Here is a 16,089-nt window from a genome sequence, read left to right as displayed (position 1 = left end):
AAGGGTTGTTCTGGAGAAGGCAATGGCACCCGACTCCAGTACTCTTGCCTGGAAAATCCCATGGACGGAGGAGCCTGGTAGGCTGCTGTCAATGGGGTCGCACAGAGTCGGACACGACTGAAGTAACTTAGCAGCAGCAGCAGCAGCAGTAGCAGTAGCAGCAAAGGGTTGTTCTGTATCCACAGACCTAATCTCTCCTCCGTCCTACCCTCCATTCATACAGATTCAGTAAGAGACAACATAGGATCCTTTTCTACTCTCTTCTTAAAAAAAAAAACAGAAAAGAAGGGAAGAATACTTCGGGAAGAAGATGACAGCAGGCTGTGTTTCTGTGCATGGATCAATATATTTTAAGGGAGGGAAGGCTTTAGGGTCTGCCTTTGAGTCAGACAGTCTGTATGCGTGCTCAGTTGCTAAGTCCTGGCTGACTCTGACTCTTTGGGACTCCATGGACTGTAGCCCACCAGGCTCCTCTGTTCATGGAATTTCCCAGGCAAGAATGTTGAAGTGAGTTGCCATTTCCTACTCCAGGGTAGCTTCCCAACTCAGGCACTAAACCCCCATCTCTTGCAGCTCCTGCATTGGCAGGGGAACTCTTTACCACTGAGCTACCTGGGAAGCCCTAGACTTAACTTACACCTTGTCATTTGAAGCTATCTATTGAATTATCATAAGATTTAAAACAGATTATGCATGTGGAGTCTTTAATACATATCACATACCAGAAAATGTTAATTTTTATTAATGTTAGTATTAATAGATCCAATTAAAAATTTCTTCTGAATAGTGAAAGAATGCTCTGAGTGAAATCCTCATTTATTCATAGAGTTAAATAATTCAGTGTAACACTTAATTAGAAAAATGTGGGAAATTAGACCCAAAGGAATTTTCATTGTTTTGCCCCACCACAGTCTTGTATTTCTAAGTGTGCCTAGGGGAACACGCTTTAAGGCATACATGGGTGGGAAGCCCTTTGTGTATAAAGGGAGTGACTGAAGAATGCAGTTTTGCTGTTCTTTCATTTTTTTCTTTTTTTTTTTTTTTTAAAGGAGACTGCATACAGTGTCTGAGAAGAAAAGAATACAGTAACTAAACAAAACATTTCCCAAACTCACTCCCACCCTCCTACACAAACATGGACATGATACTTCATTTTCTTCGAGGAGAGGGACAAGCTGGCCTAATTAAAATCTGTATACATTTGGAGAGATAACAGGGATGATGGCCCAGATGATGACGACCATGATGACGAGGATGGCACAGATAATAATGTCACCTTGTATTTCCTTCTGCCGATCACAAAGCACCTCACACATATTATCTTGCTTATCTCAGGCTGCACTGTCTGTTGGATGGGGATGTGCGTGTCACTGTCCACATTTTCCAGAGAGTCAATGATTTTCCAACAACTTTCCAGCAACTCAATGGCAACACTGTTCAGAGCAGCATTCTCTCCTACTCCATTCAGTATCCAATTATTCTCCCAAATCTGGCTGATTTGTTCATTGGGGGCACTTGAATATAGATCCCGAGCCTTACCCCAAAGATTCTGTTCCGGACTGTCCTGGAACTTGTCTTTTTGCATTTATTTTCACAGATCCCTTAGGGGTTCCTTAGATCAGGCAGGTTTGGGAAGCACTGTGCTTCTCTAACTCAGGGTGGTGAGGAAGGGATACAGGCTGAAAGGGACGTTGGTGACTTTAACTCTTCTAATTTCATGGTAGCTTTTCTGATCAACTGGGAATAACAGAATGGCCTTGGCGTAGGCTCAACAACCACCAGGCAGAGTGCTGCCCTATCTGAGGGATATTATTATTTGAATATACAGTGAGTGCTCACTGTGGCACAATAATATTGAAAGAACATTTGGCAGTGTCTCATTTGTACTTTTTCTATCGAGGACAGGCAAACAGAAGCCGGTGATCTGAGAGATACTTACAAGTTTGTCACCAGATTCTATGTAAAGTGGTACTGCTATCTGCCTTTGCTAGTTCCTAGTCAATGTGCAAAAATGTCTTAAATTAAACCCAATATACATAATTAAAAAGGATGAAATGGGTGCCTATTGCTCACCTAGCAATTTAACATATATTCTTTAAGTGCATTTTTCTACATTATTAATTTTTTCTCATAAAGAAGTCATGTAACATTTTTTATCACAGAACTTTACTACCTAAATAGAACTCACATATTGCTGAGCACTTGGGTTGTTTTCAATCTCTCATATAAACGCACAATGGTATGGCGAATGCCTGTGTGTTTACCTTCATTTTTCTCTTTTCTCTCACTCCTCAATCTAATCAAACACCAAGACTTCCCAAATCTCTGCAAAGAGCTGTGAATCCATCTCCTCCTCTCCATCCCCAGCACACCCACCCCAGTTTGGATCCACACGATCTTCAACGTGCACTTGGTCTGGAACAGCTGATGGGTAAGTATGAGGCTGCCTCTTGTCTGCCTTCCTTCCAATCTGTTTTTCTCTGCAACTTCAAACACTGTCATTCTAACATACATACTTGGTCCTCCACTTAGAAATGACTGATGACTTGCCATTGCTCATAACATAAAGTCCACTGTTACTTACACTGACTTCCGAGGCTCTTCATGCTACTGCCTTAATCTACTCTTGGAGGCTCATGTGCTGTTGCTCCCATTCACTTTCAGCTCTTTTTGTTCCTTACTGTCCCCAGTCTCCTGAGCTGGACCAGCGCTCCATGCTTCCATATCTCACTGTTGTTGACCCTTTGTCTTGAGGTTGTTGTTGTTCAGTTGTTAAGTCATGCCTGACTCTTAGCAACCCCATGGACTGCAGCATGCCAGACTTCCCTGTCCTTCACCGTCACCCAGAATTTGGAGAACTCCACATTCTTCAAAGTTCAGCAGGGAGTTTCCCCCAGGTAGAGTCACTTGCCCTCTCCTTCAAATACATATAGGTATGTGAACTTGCTTCAACGGTGGCACTTAGCTTGTACTTAATTATTCATGGTTCCTTTTCTGTCCCCCATGTGACTTCTGTGAAGCCAGCAGTCACATTTTACTCTTTTTTATTTCCAACACCTACCTCATTGCATGCCACATATAAGGTGCACAGAAAAATTTGTTGATGAAATAATAATAATAAATTAAAGCAATAATGATAGTCTGCATTTGTTGAGTACATTCTGGGTACCAACCACTATGCTAGTCACTGACTTAGAATTTACTGACGAGAAAATGAAAACTTGGAGACTTTAAGTAAGCTGACCAAGATTACATAGTTAGTAAGAAGAAAGCTGGGTTTTCAACCTCTTTTGGCTGTTCTGACTCAATGAATATGCAGTTTCATTTAATTGTTTCAGTTAAAATTGTAACAAAATGCCCAGAGCAGATATTTAGTCAACAGAGATACAATTAAATTATATTTTCCCATTTTCACTGGTTTTCTCACTGTCAGAAAACCAAATATAACTTGAATCAACTTCTAACTAAAAAGTGATTGTTTGACCTGCTCTTTTTACAAGTTAGTAGAGACAGCTCTACTTATCTAAGTGAAAGCATAAGAAGGCAAAACATGTTAGCTTGAAGGAAGGAAGCAGACTTTGGTTCCTCTAAAAGACATAAATTGAAGTAGTAAGTAGTCATACTCCATGCACTTAAGCAAATCTTTCACTTCAGTGTTTTTCCTGGAAAGGTCTTTTTAATGTGGGGATTTTTATAAAAGTAAACTCCTCTGGCTCAAAAATTTAGAATATTCCACACTCATCAGATGCATCAAATGTAAAAGTAAAACTAGCAAAAAAAACTTCCCCCCCCCCGCCAAACCAATGGCTAACACTCACATACACAATCTTTATTAATTTTTTATTAAAGCTGTTAAACATAATGTGTTCTCAGCATTCCTCAATCACATTCCTAAGAAAGCTTACTGTGCACTTGTTCTCTGTAATCATTAAGTGTTGCCACTATCTTTGCTCTTATTAAAAGAAAGGGAAAAAAAGAGCTGCATGGTAAAGCTAGTTCCTGCCAGTGGCTGATGCGGAGGGTGAGACTTCGATTGCAACATTTGGGTCTTCATCCCCCAACCCATTCTGTCTAAAGGCATGTTTTTTTAGTTCAGTGTCCCCTCAGGCCTTATATCTCTCTCTCACCAAGGTCTCTTTCCCCTTCTTCAGAGGCTCCTACTTCCAACTACTATTTTATATACATACACAGTGGCACTAGTGGTAAAGAACCCCCCCCCCCCCCGCCACCGGCACCAATGCAGGAGACATAAGGGACACAGGTTCCATCCCTGGGTCAGGAGGATCCCTTGGAGGAAGGCATGGCAACCCACTCCAGTATTCTTGCGTGGAGAATCCCACAGAGAGAGGCACTTAGGGGGCTATAGTCCATGGGGTCACAGAGTCAGATACAACAGAAGTGACTTAGCATGCTTATAATGTACAAAGATATATATGTATCTTTTTTACATCATATACACTAGTTGTTTTTATTATATACACACAGAGATTTAAAAGGCAAACCTACATATAAGTCACTAGTACTGTCACCATAAAATAGTTGTTTAGTTTTCTTTATTTAGCAAGTGCAAAGTGTTAAATGATTAGTCCAGATAACAGCAAAATAATTGTTCCAGTTAAACTGTTCCAAAAAAATTGTTTCAGTTTTTTTTTTCTTCAATGGATTTTAGGAATTGCTTTGTGCTTTAGAAGAACACTAAACAAAATTAAGTTTCTTTTCATTGTGTTTTGACCAGTATATTTTGATAGTTTACTTTTTAAATTCTCTGCTTAACAACTGATTAAATTCTATTGAAAATGCACTTTTGAAAAAGGAGTTATGGATATTCAGGGTAAAAAATATGAGTGGAGAGATACCAAAATTTTGGACTAAAACTACTTTTGTTTATTTTATGCTTGTCCCTGAATTATGTGTCTCCCTCTACAGGTAAATGGTAGGTAATTGTACTAGTTTTATTGCTTCAATAGAAGAACTTGTATTTTCTCCTTAGTCGGCCAACCTTTACTTATCTGAAGGCCTCTAGGATATAATCTGTGGAAATAATAAAAATAGCTCTAAATATAAAGACCTGTTCAGTGAGAAATCAGGACAGTATAATTTTTTGAGTCCATATACAAAACAAAACAATAATGTATCTATTATCCAGAAATCAATATCCTTTAAGATTTCTTTTACTTTCTCCAAAACATACACTTCATGGTGGGGTCAGAAGGCTACCCTAATTTCACTGATAATTTTATAAGGGTATAACTTGGGAAAAAGGGGTCTTGCATTTATTCTCAGTTCTCTAAGCAGCATTTTTTTTCTCACTAGGACTCAATTTTCTCATTTTTAAAATAAAGAACTTTAAATGCATTTTCTCTCAGTTACATTCTCACCATGAAGATCCTTAATTTAAATATAATTTAAAAAGCTTCCCTGGTGGCTCAGAAGGTAAAGTATCTGCCTGCAATGCAGGCGACCCAGGTTAGATCCTTCAGGAAGATCCCCTGGATGCGGGCAGGGCAACCCACTCCAGTATTCTTGCCTGGAGAATTCCATGGACAGAGGAGCCTGGTGGGCTACAGGCCGTGGAGTTGCAAAGAGTCTGACACAACTGAGCGACTAACAAAGGGACAGAAAATGTGGAAATTGCAAATACTCTAAAGTGATATTGTCAAGATGTGACAAGGTCTCAGGAGATGGCCACAGAACATTTTTCTTGAATTAGCTTCGTTTGAAAATGAAATGCTCAAAAGAACTAACCGTGTTCCCAAATACAAGGCTCTATACCAAAACCAGGGCTCACTGTCACAATGCAGGTATAGCTTGGGCAGCTCTGACTCTCTGCTGCCCTCTCATGTTTCAACACACTCTAGTTTTGCTCTTCACCCTCAGCTAAGGACCTACGCACGTGAGCCTTGCACTAAGTGTGTGTATGTGTGCTCAGTTACTCAGTCATGTCCTACTCTTTGCAACCCTGTGGATTGTAGCCCACCAGGTTCTTCTGTCCTTGGGACTTTCCAGCCAAGAATACTGGAGTAGGTTGCCATTTCCTCCCACAAGGCATCTTCCTATCCCAGGGATGGAACCTGGGTCTCCTGCATTGCAGACAGATTCTTTACCACCAAGACACCTGGGAGCCTTGCATTAAGTATAGGGATTCCTAAAGATGTGCTGTCACTACTGTTTGCAAACAAAATCACAAATTAAACACACAAGTAAAGCTGATACATCATCAATGTCCTTCTTCTCTATACTACCAGTTTAAAAATTAGCTTTAGGATCAAGAACAAAAAAAGGTCAGGCACAGAGGGGGGATGCAGGAAGAAAACTTGGTGAATTACTCATGACAGGCTTCTGTTCCTCATCTAACTTATCTCCTTGAATTCCTGTAACAGCACCAAGAATTAGGAACTCCTATCTCCATTCTTCCAATGAGGGAATAAAACTAATGAGAGAGACAAGGTTTCACTCAGGCCCAGAAAGCCACATGCCGTCTTTCTGTTATACTACACTAAAGAACAAATAGGTCTTCAGTAGGAAGGCTCTTTTCTAAATGAACATTTGGAAGGTGGTTTTTTGTTTTTTTTTCATTGTTACACTGATGTAGAGCTATGTATTTACCCATTATGGAGAGCAATAAAATCTGGCAACAAACACACTTCAGCCCTAATGATATAAAATCAAACTTTCCCAACTTTAACTCATGTAAAATGGAATAACCTCCAAGGGGTAAAGGAGTGTTTTTAGTTCTATGTGAGAAAGTTCTAGAAGGTACAATGTGACATATACAGAGAGTTAAAACTTTTTTAAAACTCAAGAAGTTGATATACGGAGACTTAATTCTTTCCATCTCCTCTAGTTCATACGGAATGAATGCTAGACACAAAAACCAAATAAAAACAAGAAAAAAAAATGATGTATTGAGTGCTTATTCTATGCTGAGAGCATTGCACACATGAACTCATTTATTTAGCAACGGCTATATAAAATACGATCATTGTTTTGTAAATGGGAAAACAGGCAGAAAAAGGGTACGTAACCTGCCCAGGGCCACACAGCTATGATGATAGAATATGACTTGGATTCTGGACATGCAGAGAAGCCCCTTCCTCCCCTACGAAATCACACACAATTCCAAGAGTGCCCCATCAGTGATGTTCTATGGAGGTGCTCTGCAGGGGTTCTGTGTACCAAGGTTGGCCTTTTGGATCAACCATGAACTTAACTGCATAGAGTACTACACTGTTCCTCTAGAACCCATGAATAATTTCTAAGAAGGCCAAGTTCACCTTCAAGGTTGCCGCACTGACTATTTAACACTCTCCTTCACCCCGGCCAGGGAGTGAACTTGGAGTCAGGTCCCATGCCACTGAGGGAGGAAATTCACAAGCACACCTTCCTCCTATGTCTTGTCTTCTAGCGAAGCCTCACGATTTATGTTTTTAAAGGCCCACTTTTTCAGAATGAGCTCAGAGAGGAGAATGTCCCTTGCTGTTGCCTTCATTCCCCTACTCCCTCATTCAACTTTTCACCTTAGTTTGCCATGCTTGCTGCTGCTGCTGCTAAGTCGCTTCAGTCGTGTCCGACTCTGTGAGACCCCATAGACGGAAGCCCACCAGGCTCCCCCATCCCTGGGATTCTCCAGGCAAGAACACTGGAGTGGGTTGCCATTTCCTTCTCCAATGCATGAAAGTGAAAAGTGAAAGGAAAGTCGCTCAGTCGTGTCCGACTCTTAGCGACCCCATGGACTACACCCTACCAGGCTCCTCCGTCCATGGGATTTTCAGGCAAGAGTACTGGAGTGGGGTACGGGCAAGGAAAAAGGCTTCCATTTGCTAGCCAGTTAATTTCCTCTTGTGCTTTGTGATGAATACAGCTGCCTGAAGCACTTAATGACAGTTAATACTTAATGACAGTTAATTAGTCTCCTTTCATAGATATTTCTATAGCCCGCAGCCCCAGGTCAAGATCATGTGGGTACAAATGAGGCCACATTAACCTTGATACCCAGATATCCATGACCCACAGTTCTCCCTGGTATTGCTCTTGGTTTTAGCACTAAGTGAAAACATTTGGGAGCTTCTGCGGGGCTTCCCACATGTATTTAGGACCGCTTCTGTGCCTCCTGAGAGGACTACTCTCTTTTTAATCAGTGCCAGATGCCTGCCATGATGGTCAGTTAGCTGCCCTGACCACGCAGCACCGCCCACCTCTTGGTGGACACAATCTTCCACTGGTACCTGCAGCTGCTCTTCTGGGAGGATGCTCTGTGGAGCTGGCTCATATGGAACCTCAAGCTACAGGAGCTTTCAGGGACCAAAATAGCACTGAGTCCTGTACAAACTGCGATGTCAGCTGTCTCGCTTATTGCAAAGGTGAAGGGGGCTCAGGTCTAGCGCTGGGAGCAAGGCTGGGAACCAGGTTTCATGTGGTGTCTCCCATTAGATGCACCAGGTACGTTTGGGCTCTCTTATATTGCGGTCTCTGAAGAAGAAATTTCTTACTCAAAGAACTTACTTTAATGTATAGGAATTTCAATTATTGTTCATCTCTTGACCAATGGCAAGAAGAAAACAGGTAAACCAGACAGAGACTATGAAATGCCAGCTGAAAATCATCACCAATAAGATCTTGAAAGATAAACATGGTAAAGACAACCAATAATGCAATAGTCAATGGAACGCAAGTCTATTTGAAAGACATTCAGGAAAGACCAACATTAACAACTATTCAAGAATCACTTTGATGTGGTGACCACAAATGAGCCCAATTGAAAGGTCCTGATTGGACATGATGAAGTTCACTTTCAAGCAAAGTATAGTGACTAATAACATAATAATGAGCTCCTCTGCATGTTATGAGCTGGACTCCAAGGAAGACACTTGAATCAAGTGAAGTGTGGGTCTAGTTGGGAGAATATGTTAATTGTCTTCTGGTAATAATTTTAGAAAACATAGGTTTTCTACTCCAGACAATTATTTTAATGAATCAATTGGAGTTTCAAGAAATGATTAAATGAGTTCAAATGTGGTTTCAGGTTCAGCAAAATGAGATCATTTGCTCTGTTTTTGGATCAGCTGAGGTCAAGCCCCATGTCTAAAATAGACTAATAGGAATGGGAGTAATCTTATTCTTCTGCCCTTTACACCCTTCATCCTTCCATCCACTTCTCTTCCCCAAACATCTGTTCTTTTGATCTCATTGAACTTTCAGCTATTATATAATTACTGCTTCTCTCCTCTCCCAAATTGAATTTAATTTCAACTTTGTGGGTCCAAAGTGGGAGTATTAGAATGGCGTTCCTTCCTACACACAAGTGGGGCATTGATTAAACAAGAAGGTAACTTTTATTTATGTTTTGACTTTCATTAAACCAAACTAGCATATATTAACAATATGATGATAACACAAGCTCAGAAACAACATGTTCAACACTTTTAAGGTAATGCTACCTCTCAAGATATGAATGAGCAATGCTCAACTGAGTAGGAGTACAAATTTAACTGGTTGTTTTTTTTTTAAAGGCACATTAGTTAAGTTTTACCAATAGCTTAAAATGGACAGCTTGTGAGATCAATGAGAGAAATGATATGATAAAGAGGAAAGGATTAATTTCTTAAATACTTTAAAACTGCAGGAAAAACTGGTACTATAATAATTAGGTGGAATCTTGGAAAATATGCTTTTTTTCTAGACGTGAAAGCATAATCTCCCAGATCTTTCTTACCTGTTAGGGTGGCTTTGTTGATGGATGGTTGGTTGCACATGGGTGATCTTCTGACAAAGAGAGAAAAACACAGAGTGGTAAATATGTGATATTTTGTTGGTTTCAGAACTCTCTGAGTCATTTCAAATACACCATTTAAATGTAAGGATTATTTTTAAGTTAGGATAAGCAAATGAAGATTTTTTTCACGCTAGCCAGTCTAATTCCTATGTACCGTTTGTACTATAGTTCAGATAAAAAAAAAAAAAAGAAAGCTAAATCTCATTGTGATAGACTTTGGGGTAAATAAAGCTGATGTAAATGTCACAGAGACAGGAGAGAAGAGGAAGTCTTTATTGACTGACCATATTCAATTAAGCCAAGGCTTACAGAGCAAACACTGACTTTCTGAACTTGAAAAAGCAGTGAGTCTACAACTGGTTTCTCTAATGCAATGTTACAAAACTTTTATTTTTGCACATCTTGACATGATTACCTATACATTATCAGAAGTGAATGATTCCTTGTAAACTATATTACACTTAGAGAACCTGCTTCAACTTTTTCCTATTTTCTTATATTAAGAAACGTCTCTGATACATTTGTTAGAGAGGTATATTAACAACTGGCCCAAATAGATGCTGTTGAGATTTTAGAAACACTATAAGGGTACTTAAGTCAATCCTGTTTAGTAGTCTCTAATTTTTCAGATGTTGGTGAAGTTTCACAAGATGATTATAAACCCTTTGGGGTTAAAAAGAAAAAAGAAATGCCATATGATTAATCTATATTCCCTGCAGAGCCCAATACACTGTATTCAGTGTTTAGTCAATTATGTTGAAGAAAATATCACTTATGGAATCTTAAATTTTGTTGAAATGTAATTTTATAAAGGTGTTATGACTCTGTGATGGCCTAGAGGGGTGGGGGTGTGTGGCAGGAAGGCTAAAGAGAGAGGGGATACCCACACAAACACACACACACTTATGACTGATCCCTGTTGTATGGCAGAAATCAACACAACATTGTAAAGTGATTATTCTCCAATTTAAAAAAAATGAAGTTACTACAATTGAAAGCTCTTAAAATATAGTGATATTTAAAACATTTTATAAAATAGATACATCCAAAGATGTCTCAAAAGTGTTTGTTTTCATTTTGGGGGTTGTTTTGGCAGTACCAGTAGTGGCTAACCCTTAATAAGAGGCTTAATGTGTGTCTGACATTTTGCTAAATGAGCACTTTAGATGGATGATCTCATTTAATCCTTACAACAAAGCTTAAGGAAGACAGTTTCATTGTTCCCATTTTACCAATGAGGAAAACACAAGCTTTGGGAATTTAAAAGGCTTCTTCAAAGTAAGAAAGCTGAGATTTGTGATTCCAGGGCCCCATGCTCTACTCTGTCGCCTTATTTTTTAGGCAGCTTTTTTAGGCAACCTCTGCAGATGGTACGTTCCTGCGGAGCCTTGGTCCAATCTGCCTTTCTGAGATGAAAGATCTCTTAGCAGGGCTGGGAGGTACACGGGGAAAGCAGTCTGGCACTTTTTAAATTCCCACTGCCTGGGTTCCAGTCAGTATCTGACTCTGTTTCATTGCTCCTAACTTTACTGGTTATCAGTTTGGGATTGAAATTTTGCATTCATTTGATTGAAAATGCACCAAAGTTAACTTCTGAGTCATTTTAGTTTTTATTATGAAACTTAATTAATGCTTCATTAAAAAGAAAGTTTAATGCTTAAAAATGCTACTTTGAAATAGTTCTGGTCTATATACCAATAGTCATCTACTTGCTGAGAGTTTATTATTCAAATCATTCATATAATGATTGGGCTTCCCTGGTGGCTCAGCGGTAAAGAATCCACCTGCTAATGCAGGAGACACAGGAGTTGCAGTTTCGATCCCTGAGTCAGGAAGGTCCCTGGAGAAGGAAATGGCAACCCACTGCAGTATTCTTGCCTGGGAAATCCCATGGACAGAAGAGCCTGGTGGACTACAGTCCATGGGTCCCAAAGAGTTGGATACAACTTAGCGCCTGAGGACAGGCACATATAATGATTACTCCTTTTTAGTCCTTCCTCTGTGAAAATTTAGAAAGTATTGATTTTTTTCTGGAAAAGGTATCAAAGAAATACTTTCTAAAACTTTTCTATAGTTTTGAAAACCAAATCATGGGCTTGTTCCTTATTATCTTCTTTTGATATCAACCCTACAACTGGCACTTGGGAACTTGATATTTCAACAAGTAACAACAGCAGAAAATATTAATCACTTGATCTACGGCTACAGTGATAAATCATTTAACAAAGAATGAGCAGAACTCACTTCTGGAATGGAAAATCTCAAGGGCAAGGAAGAGCAGGGGACAGGAACAAGCAGCAAGTTAACAAAACTCAGCTGTGAGCAAGTGAGGGTCTGCAGGGGTCAGGGCTTCAGATATATCCTTCCAAACTCATTTCTTATAGGATTCAGAAATGGTGGATTATGCAAGCTAGTGCAGTGAAAGTCTCTCAGTTATGTCCAACTCTTTATGACCCCATGGACTGTAGCCCACCAGGCTACTCTGTCCATGGAATTCTCCAGGCAAGAATACTGGAGTGGGTACCCATTCCCTTCTCCAGAGGATCTTCCCAACCCAGGGATTGAACCCGGGTCTCCTGCATTGCAGGCAGATTCTTTACCAGCTGAGATACCAGTGAAGTCCCTTGCATATACCTTTCACAAAATCCAAGGATGGGCTTGGGAGTGTTCTAGTGGCATTGTGAGTACCCAGTGGGAAATTATGGTTCCCTCAACTTATGATGTGATGAACCATTTTGCTATCACTGAATAGAATAGAGTTTATCTGTGTGTAGATTGAGTCCTACTATTCTGATACCTGAGAAGGCTGATTGGGTTTGAAGCCATAAAGAAGGTACAAATCTGTTTCAATCAAAAGAGAGACTACAAATACCTTTGTGCTCATGTCTGACTCTCTGCTACCATGTGGACTGCACCCTGCCAGGCTCCTCTGTCCACGGAATTTTCCAGTAAACAATACTGGAGTGGGTAGTCATGTCCTACTCCAGAGATCTTCCAGACCCAGGGATCAAACCTATGGCTCCTGTGTCTCTTGCATTTGCAGGCAGATTCTTTACCACTAAGCCACCTGGGAAGCCCAGAAAAACAAGTCTACCAGATAATACTGGTATTATTTAGACTTCACCCAGGGCACTATAAGGCAGGTCAAGTTCAGGCAGAAATTATGTTTTTCTACCTTCCTCTTAGCTGCTCTTTTCCATTTTAATCTGTTTTGCCCTTGTGAGTCAGTTGAAAACCTTTGTCTCATATAGAAGAAGCCTCAGATCATCTCTCTGGGGACAGAAAGACTAGCCTGATGCCGTCATGCCTGCTGAACAACTGTCTGCCTGCCCACAGGTACAGACGCTGCTACTCAAATGACCAAGGCCAAAGGAAGCGTAAAAGGAATTAGTTACAAAGTTTTTGTTCACCTTCCAAAGACAAAAATCTCAATTTACTGGACAAAAATTGAGGTTGAAAAGTTTAGAAGGGACACCAGTAACTTAATTTCTCCTGCAGAGCTGCGACTTTCCAAAGAGAAGGTCATGGAACTTGGGAGCTGCCAAATGCCAAAAGCACCAAGGAGGCCACTGAACATGGAAGACATGTTTGGCAATGAACAGGCAGCTCGAAACATTCCCTTAGGTTTCCCAAGCTGGATTTCTGTGTCACCCTTCCAGCCGTCAAGCACGTGCAGAGTGACTGTGCTGGGTATTACACTAGGCACTGGGAATTCAAAATGAACTAGATACAACCTCTGCTTTCTGGGACCTGAAATTCTTAAGCAGCATTCAGACAAGAGATCAGGCAACTGGAATACTGAGAGGAATGTGCTAAAATAGGGGTGAAGGACAGAATGTAATCAGAAGGTGATGGATAGGCACACCACCCGGGTTGGGTCCTGCGGGTGTGGATGCACGAGGGGTGTTACTTAGAGATAGTACCCCAAATGAAATTACATTTTAAGTTGTAACCTAAAAAATGAATTACAGTTAGCCCAGTGGATGAAGAGGGGAAGAGGGAGCTGAGAAATGCTTAGGAGCAATAGGGCTGCAAAATTTCATTACTTGCAAAATGTGAAAGTCAACTGAACCTTCTGAGTTCCATTCCAATTATTTGCATTGTGGCATTTATACTGATTTTTTAATTTAAACCTTGTTCTGTCACAGAAAGTATGGGTATAATGGCCAGAGATTTTTTTAATCACAGGGAAAGTGAATTTGGGAGGTGGATTCTGCTATTATGGGATGGAAAGTTTAGATTTTTTGTGTGTGTTCTTTAAGAAGTAGTAATTACAACAAAATTTATATGCATAGATAAGCTCACACACATTTTTATTCACTTTCCTCTTCATATTGATTTAAGGAATTTTTTTCCTCGAAAATTCTTTAGAGTTGATATTTTAATGATAATATTGTATTATTCATAATGTTGTTGTTTAGTTGCTATATCGTGTCCATGGACAGCAGCCCACCAGGCTCCTTTGTCCATGGGATTTCCCAGGCAAGAATACTGGAGTGGGCTGCAGGGGATCTTCCAGACCCAGGGATCGAACCTTGGCAGGTGGATTCTTTAGCACTGAGCCACCTGGGAAGCCCTCATTATTCATAATAGGTTAGCACAAAAATGGAATGCGAATAACTAATCAGTTTTCCATTTAATCTTGGAAAATTAATTTTCTTTTTTTTCATTTCCCATCTTTATTAGAACCCCCGAGTTATAGTTATTTTCCTTCTCATCTTTCTCTCTTTCAAATACTTCCTTCCCCTGTCATCCCATAAACCCCAATTTTGTTAACTGCGGATCCAAGTCAGTAACAGCAGGAGAATTAGAGATCTTCCCTGGGATATGAGTCTTCCCTCATGGTTCAGACACTAAAGGATCTGCCTGAAATGCAGGAGACCTGGGTTCAAGCCCTGGGTCAGGAAGATCCCCTGGAGAAGGGAATAGCAACCCATTCCGGTATTCTTGCCTGGAGAATCCCATGGACAGAGGAGCCTGGAGGGCTGCAGTCCACGGAGTTGCAAGGAGTCGGACACGAGTGAGAGACTAACACACACACCTGTGATATGAGGCTTCCCCAAGTAACGGTCGTGCTAGAATTAAGAGGATGCCTTTGGGTTAACTTCAAGTCTTGATGACATTATTTGTCAATGGTTAATTTATGAAGTAAGCCCAAACTATAAAGTTACCCTGTGTGTAAATGACTAGGCAGAGGACTGATCATGCCAGGTGATCTCTGACAGATGGAATCACCATATTTATTTGTCATCCTGATTCATTTCTGATATGAGAACCATCACTCTAAAGTATTTATAGTAAATTAACAGGACTTCATATGACTTAGTGTAAATGGTTAGACACCATGGCAATGATTCAGAGAAATCTAATATATTGCCTCGAGCTCAATCAAACTGAGAAAACACTATTTAAAAGGTTGGCTGGAAGGAGGGGGTAAAAAGAATAACTTACTTGCTAGGTGCTCGGTCTTGCAAATTAGTCAATGCAGCAAAGTTGTTTCGTACAGTTCTCAGGCTGGCCAAGACCTACAAGAAAACAGGATTACTTAAACTTCTTGAAATAAGGCCCTCTTTAATGCAATATGAAACAGTCTGGTGACTTTTAAAAACAGTCTGCTAAGGGAAAGTTTAATGTTGCTTGCAGCTTAGCTTCATATTGTACTGAAGAATCTCCCAGCAACTGGTGAAGGTAACATGGATCTATTTGAAATCCAGAGAGGCCAGACAGGGATTTTCCAGATATTTGTCCACACTGTCTATGAATATGGTGACATTAGCAGCAGTTTTCATAGTATTGCTGGATTCCCCAGTCAGTAAAACAGTATCCCAGGAAATATATAGAGAGAGGGCTGCTGTTGCATCTTATAAAAATTTGAAATCACATCATGTAAAATATTAAAGTCTCACTTTAGGTAAAAAAATGTAAAACAAAATTATCCTCAGTATCTTCACCAAGAATGCTACAGTCTTGAAGTCAGCAAACGAAGTATACTTTAAATTGTTTTCTCACCTTTACCACACAGCTATTCTAGTAAACAGAGATTCTTTTCTTCATTAAGGTTATCTGAATCATGAATTATAAGGTCTCAAGCAAAAAGGGACTGCCCTGGATGCGTACAGTGTCTGGCCCACACAAGATACTCAAGACAAATTTGTTGGATAAATGAGTACATGGACACAAACATATCCACGTACCAGCGGGTCCCACTGTCTCTAATAACTCTTCCTTTTTCTACTTGTAGTGAAACTATACAGTGGCAAAAGAATCTAAAGACCAGGAGAGAGAAGTGACAAGAATACTGTATCTCCATCTACCCC

At 40.1% G+C, this 16,089-nt stretch overlaps 1 protein-coding gene across 5 annotated transcripts in view; it reads right to left on the bottom strand.

The window, feature by feature from the left end:
* Positions 1-16,089, bottom strand: part of PDE4D (phosphodiesterase 4D) — a 974,373-nt gene that overhangs the window by 183,445 nt on the left and 774,839 nt on the right. For all 5 annotated transcript variants that reach the window (XM_052659249.1, XM_052659253.1, XM_052659254.1 and 2 more), the window contains 2 exons: positions 15,224-15,297; positions 9,713-9,762 (listed from right to left, as the gene is read on the bottom strand). In XM_052659249.1, the coding sequence (XP_052515209.1) occupies positions 9,713-9,762; positions 15,224-15,297 (124 nt within the window). The remainder of the gene's footprint in view (positions 1-9,712; positions 9,763-15,223; positions 15,298-16,089) is intronic.

Source organism: Budorcas taxicolor, chromosome 20, assembly GCF_023091745.1.
Source record: "Budorcas taxicolor isolate Tak-1 chromosome 20, Takin1.1, whole genome shotgun sequence".
In the NCBI taxonomy this organism is placed as follows: domain Eukaryota; kingdom Metazoa; phylum Chordata; class Mammalia; order Artiodactyla; family Bovidae; genus Budorcas; species Budorcas taxicolor.
Note: the sequence above shows the minus strand (reverse complement) of the source record. Positions and strands in the feature narration are given on the sequence as shown.